The sequence below is a fragment of the Trypanosoma brucei genome, chromosome 4 (assembly GCF_000210295.1).
Source record: "Trypanosoma brucei gambiense DAL972 chromosome 4, complete sequence".
NCBI lineage: Eukaryota > Euglenozoa > Kinetoplastea > Trypanosomatida > Trypanosomatidae > Trypanosoma > Trypanosoma brucei.
The window spans coordinates 920,946-922,226 of NC_026737.1; the positions used below are offsets into that span (position 1 = coordinate 920,946).

The 1,281-nt window shown below is 47.0% G+C and overlaps 1 protein-coding gene across 1 annotated transcript; it reads right to left on the bottom strand.

Annotated features, from left to right (window-relative positions):
* Positions 1–546: 546 nt before the first annotated feature.
* Positions 547–972, bottom strand: TbgDal_IV3760 (hypothetical protein, unlikely; the record flags this gene model as incomplete). The annotated part of the gene is made up of 1 exon (XM_011774663.1): positions 547–972. One exon carries the CDS (start codon positions 970–972, stop codon positions 547–549), a length of 426 nt encoding a protein of 141 aa, XP_011772965.1.
* Between the last annotated feature and the right edge of the window lie 309 nt (positions 973–1,281).

Genomic DNA, 1,281 nt, shown 5'->3' on the forward strand with positions numbered 1-1,281 from the left:
ATTCCATGCTTACATGGGGATTTCTGGGGAAATGTACCGAGTTCGCAGCAAGGCACTCGCCATTTCCAAGCGGCATCATAGCAGACACCACTTGCCAGGTTCCATTTTTTTTGACCCTCAACCGCGTCTGTCCCGCTCCGAACGGGTATAGAGATGACGCCGTCCTTTACTTTAGAGCTGGACAACACTGCGTGTTTGTAGCGGTAGAAAGCGCGTACCACATTTACTCCAGCCTTCGTGTATACCCTTGAGGGAAGCAAAAGACCACCGTAAGCAGGTGAATAATATGGAAAAGAGACAATCTCTCTCCGGCTTAGGCACTTCCTGCACCCCTTCGAGTTTTGCAGAGAATGAGAACTTGGTTATGCTTAACCTTCCTATTAAGGGGTCGCTACGATCCCACCGATGCAGAGCGTAACAGTATGCTTGCGCCGAAGCGACGTGCGCTCAGAGGTTATACTTCACCAGTAGTTCTCTGTTAGTTCTGCACACGGCTTCTGGTCGCTGTGCTCTAATCGCCAACACCACTTCGACGACACAAAGACACTAACTTTTGGGGGGTTCCTTTTGCACGGGAGGTAGGACCCTAGTACTACGATGAAGTACCCAGCATGATGAGGGGTACATGCCGTAAGGTACGCAAGCTTTTCGTCTTGGATGACAATGTTCCCACCATAGTGAGGAATAGAGAAAAATAGCGGTCGATTTTCTTAACACATCCAATTCGCTGCACATCAGCCCGTATCGGCACTCCCAGAGTAATATAAGACCACTAAGAATACTGAGATCATCGCACAACCCCATGGTACTGACGTTCCTTCGGCTTAGAGACATCAGAACATTCGCAAACAATTTACTCACAAACATTGGTGATGCACTATTCAGACTGACGTTGAGTAACAACGGTATGTCCATACCGGTGCTTATGAAATCAAAGCTGATATGCCGTTCCCGTAACAAAATCTGTAGCATGATCTATATTTCCCTTAAAAATCCTTCTACTCCCTGTCGTCTTAACCACTCGCTCAACTGTGCAATGATGTGGAAAAGATAATAGGATCAGCTTTCATTACTTTATTCACTCTTCGCAGTTTCCGTCTGGTATGCCCTCCACATTGAAGACAGAACACTGCCTTCGTCAACAATAGTCAGGAGCGATCTTTTACTCAGTAACAGCGAGGATGCGAGTACACAAGACAATGCAGCCTTAATGTTAGGCCGCATGCGGCTTTCATTACTTCAAACAAGTTAAGCACCTTTGAACCAACTGCACGGTCCTTG